At 39.8% G+C, this 3,509-nt stretch overlaps 1 protein-coding gene across 1 annotated transcript; it reads left to right on the top strand.

Annotated features, from left to right (window-relative positions):
• Nucleotides 1–1,493: 1,493 nt before the first annotated feature.
• Nucleotides 1,494–2,039, top strand: LOC130727312 (uncharacterized). The gene is made up of 2 exons (XM_057578417.1): nucleotides 1,494–1,545; nucleotides 1,630–2,039. The coding sequence occupies exons 1-2, from the start codon at nucleotides 1,494–1,496 to the stop codon at nucleotides 2,037–2,039; spliced, it is 462 nt and encodes a 153-aa protein (XP_057434400.1).
• Nucleotides 2,040–3,509: the final 1,470 nt, after the last annotated feature.

Here is a 3,509-nt window from a genome sequence, read left to right as displayed (position 1 = left end):
AGGAAGACTCTGAGGATGAAAGCTGCTGAGACAAAGGTGTTAGTTCTTCTTCTTGTGACCCTTTGCCAAATTCTGCTAATAAGGGGTAGTAGTATTGTAGTGGTAGTGGTGTATTTGTAGTGTGGTTGTGGCATTTGCTGGCTGTGCTAAACTCTGAAGATGTGCTGCAGTAGTATGATGTGTTGCAGTAGTAATATTGTGCTAGTTGTGTGTGTGTTGACTGTGTTGAACTCTTATAGGGATGTATGTCACTGCACTGAGTGTGGATCTGTGTTTCTGTGTGCATAGCTGCTGCTGCTATTGGCTATGTTGAAGTGTGTTCTTTATGTAAGCTACCTTGTCTGATGTGGTTACTCTTCACTGATTTTTCGCTGCTGCTGCTATTGGCTATGTTGAAGTGTGTTCTTTATGTAAGCTACCCTGTCTGATGTGGTTACTCTTCACTGATTTTTCAAGCTGCAAGAATTGTTCTGAAGAGTTTTATGGTAGTGGATTGTATTAGCTAAAATTTGACAAAGGGGGAGATTGTTGTTCCTTTGTTATGATTGTCTTCATTTTAGCTAATGTATGTTTAAAGCCAACATGTCGTACCCGATGTCATAACATCTTGTCTATGACATCTGTCCCTACGAGATCTGCATTGAGTTGGCTTGGGTTACTGTGAAACTTTGTAATCAAGCTAGGGTTGATTGGAAGCTTCTGTGCGCCGTCAAGGGTAATACTGAATGTGATCAAATCCGGTTTAGTGATTTGATCTGAGAAATTGTGGGAGGCTTATTTCTGGAAAAGGAAACTTTTTAATTGAAGACTTTTGTTACAGATTTGTTTCCTGGTAACTCCCTGGCTGTGTGTGGACTCTTTGCTCGCCCAAGCCCATTGAAGACAAGGCCTGGATGACTACTATATATGAAGACCTAGACCTAGCTGTTTAGGAGAGCTTCTGTTGAGTAAATTAGGGTTTACTCTTGTGTGAGTTCTTACTTGTTGTTCTCTCAGCATATTCTTGTGTTGTTATTCTTGACTGAGAGTTGTGTGTTAATTGTTTGATCATGAGATCTGTGTTTGTATTTGTTACAAGTTGTTGAATCACTGTGGCAGTGATTTAGAGAAAGTGAGAGGGGTTCTCATACTTAGGGGGAGGACTAAGTATTCTTACACGGGTAGAGTAAGGTAGAAAGGGTTTGAACTGTGGCAGTTCTGAGAGATCTTTTGTGTACAATTTCTCTATAATAGTGGAAGAAATTTCTCTGGGTGAAACCCTCCAGACGTAGGTGATATTGCACCGAACTGGGTTAACAATCCTTTGTGTCCATCTTTATTGTTTTACTGATATATTTATTGTACTGTGTGTTCTGCATTCCATATGTTGTACTCGATGTCTTAGACATTTGGCACAACATCTGTCCAGTGTGTGAACCAGAATTTCAATTGGCATCAGAGCAGACACCCCTGTTCTGTTTTTGGGTGAGATTCAGGGAGATATTTCTGGTATCATGGACAACAGCAAGGAAGGAGGATCTGTTCATAGGCCACCAATCTTGGATGGTACCAATTATGACTACTGGAAAGCACGAATGATTGCCTTTCTGAAATCAATTGACAACAAGACCTGGAAATCTATTGTCAAAGGCTGGAAGCATCCTGTGAAGAGTGACAAAGAAGGAACCTCAACCACTGAACTGAAGCCTGAGGAAGAATGGACCAAGGAAGAAGATGAGGAAGCTCTAGGTAACTCAAAAGCACTGAATGCAATATTCAATGGAGTGGACAAGAACATGTTTAGATTGATCAACACTTGTACTGTGGCAAAGGATGCTTGGGAAATTCTCAGGATAACTCATGAAGGTACCACAAGGGTGAGAGTGTCAAGACTGCAACTTCTTACTACTCAATTTGAGAACCTGAAAATGAAGGAGGAGGAAACTGTTTCTGAATTTCACATGAAGGTGCGAGACATGGCAAATGCATCATTTGCTCTGGGGGAACCAATGTCTGAAGAAAAACTTGTCAGAAAGATCCTCAGGTCCCTACCTAAGTGATTTGACATGAAGGTCACTGCTATTGAGGAGGCTCAGGATATAGGAAATATTAAAGTTGATGAGCTCATTGGTTCATTACAAACTTTTAAAATTTCTCTAAATGAAAGATCAGAGAAAAAGAATAAAAGCATTGCATTTGTGTCAAAAACTATAGATGATGATCTGAGTGAGAAAGAGTCAGATAAAAACCTGTCTGAGGCTATAGCACTGTTTGGGAGAAAATTTAACAAGGTCATGAGAAGATTTGATAGAAAATACAGACCAAATGTCACTAACAAACAGTCAGACATTATCAAAAACTCTGGGAATGCACTGAAGGACAAGGAGGAAGACAAGTCTATCAAAGCAAAAGGAGTTCAATGTCATGAGTGTGAAGGGTATGGTCACATTAGAAGTGAATATGCCACTTTTCTGAAGAAGCAAGGAAAAGGTATGGTGGCTACTTGGTCAGATGATGATTCAGAAGAAGAAGAGGAACCTCAAATCATGGGGCTCACTGGTAAGTGCAACTCAGAAGCTGACTCAAGTGATGGTGAGATATCAGAAGAAGAACTTGCTGAATCCTATAAACTCCTACTCAACAAATGGGAAGATGCATGTGAAAGGGGGAAGAAGTTGGATGAAACTGTCAAGAATCTGAAGGCTGAGAAGCAGAACTTGCTAATCACAAATGGCAATCTTCAAGAAGAAATCATCATGTTAAAATCAAAAATTGAAGGTATGATCAAATCTGTTCGCATGCTAAACAAAGGAACTGATGTGTTTGATTTAATTCTAGAAGCAGGAAAAGAAGCAAAAGATAGGACACGCTTAGGATATACTGATAATTCTGGAACTGAGGAAAGCAAAAAAATCACTAACACATTCCTGCTGAAAAAAAGACTGAGTTCACAAAGACAAATCAGGTGATACAACATAATACCCCCCCGATATATCGCCAGATGCCTTATTCCTATTCTCTCAGTCAGAAAGAGATAAACTCAAGATGGAGGTGTCATCATTGTGGAAAACATGGACATATAAGACCCTATTGCTACAGATTGTATGGGACGCCACAACATTGGAAACCTACACAGAAAAATGTGTCTATGAAAGGGAGAAAATGGCAACCTAAGAACAATGTCACTGCCCTTGTTGCCTATACTTCTCTGCGTGCATCCTCCAAAGAAGACTGGTACTTTGACAGCGGTTGTTCCAGGCACATGACAGGAGTGAAGATGTATCTAGAAAATGTTAAACCTCATTCACCTAGTTTTGTCACTTTTGGTGATGGAGCAAAGGGAAAGATTAAAGGTTCAGGCAAGATTGTCAATAGTGATTCTCCAAGGCTAACTGATGTTCTACTTGTAGAAGGACTGATTGCAAATCTGATCAGCATAAGTCAGTTGTGTGATTTAGATTTAAATGTGTCATTTAACAAAGCAGGTTGCAGAGTTACAGATGAGAATGAAGAGGTAGTTATGATTGGAA

This window comes from Lotus japonicus, unplaced genomic scaffold (genome assembly GCF_012489685.1).
Source record: "Lotus japonicus ecotype B-129 unplaced genomic scaffold, LjGifu_v1.2 AP026983.1".
Classification (NCBI taxonomy): domain Eukaryota; kingdom Viridiplantae; phylum Streptophyta; class Magnoliopsida; order Fabales; family Fabaceae; genus Lotus; species Lotus japonicus.
This window is presented reverse-complemented; position numbering and strand designations above follow the sequence as displayed.

What these genes read in the sequence shown, in the direction of transcription:
- LOC130727312 (XM_057578417.1), top strand. Translation starts at nt 1,494, where the DNA reads ATGGACAACAGCAAGGAAGGAGGATCTGTTCATAGGCCACCAATCTTG. An exon ending in TAGGCCACCAATCTTGGATG is followed by an intron (nt 1,546 to 1,629) that starts GTACCAATTATG and finishes CTATTGTCAAAG; the next exon opens with GCTGGAAGCATCCTGTGAAG.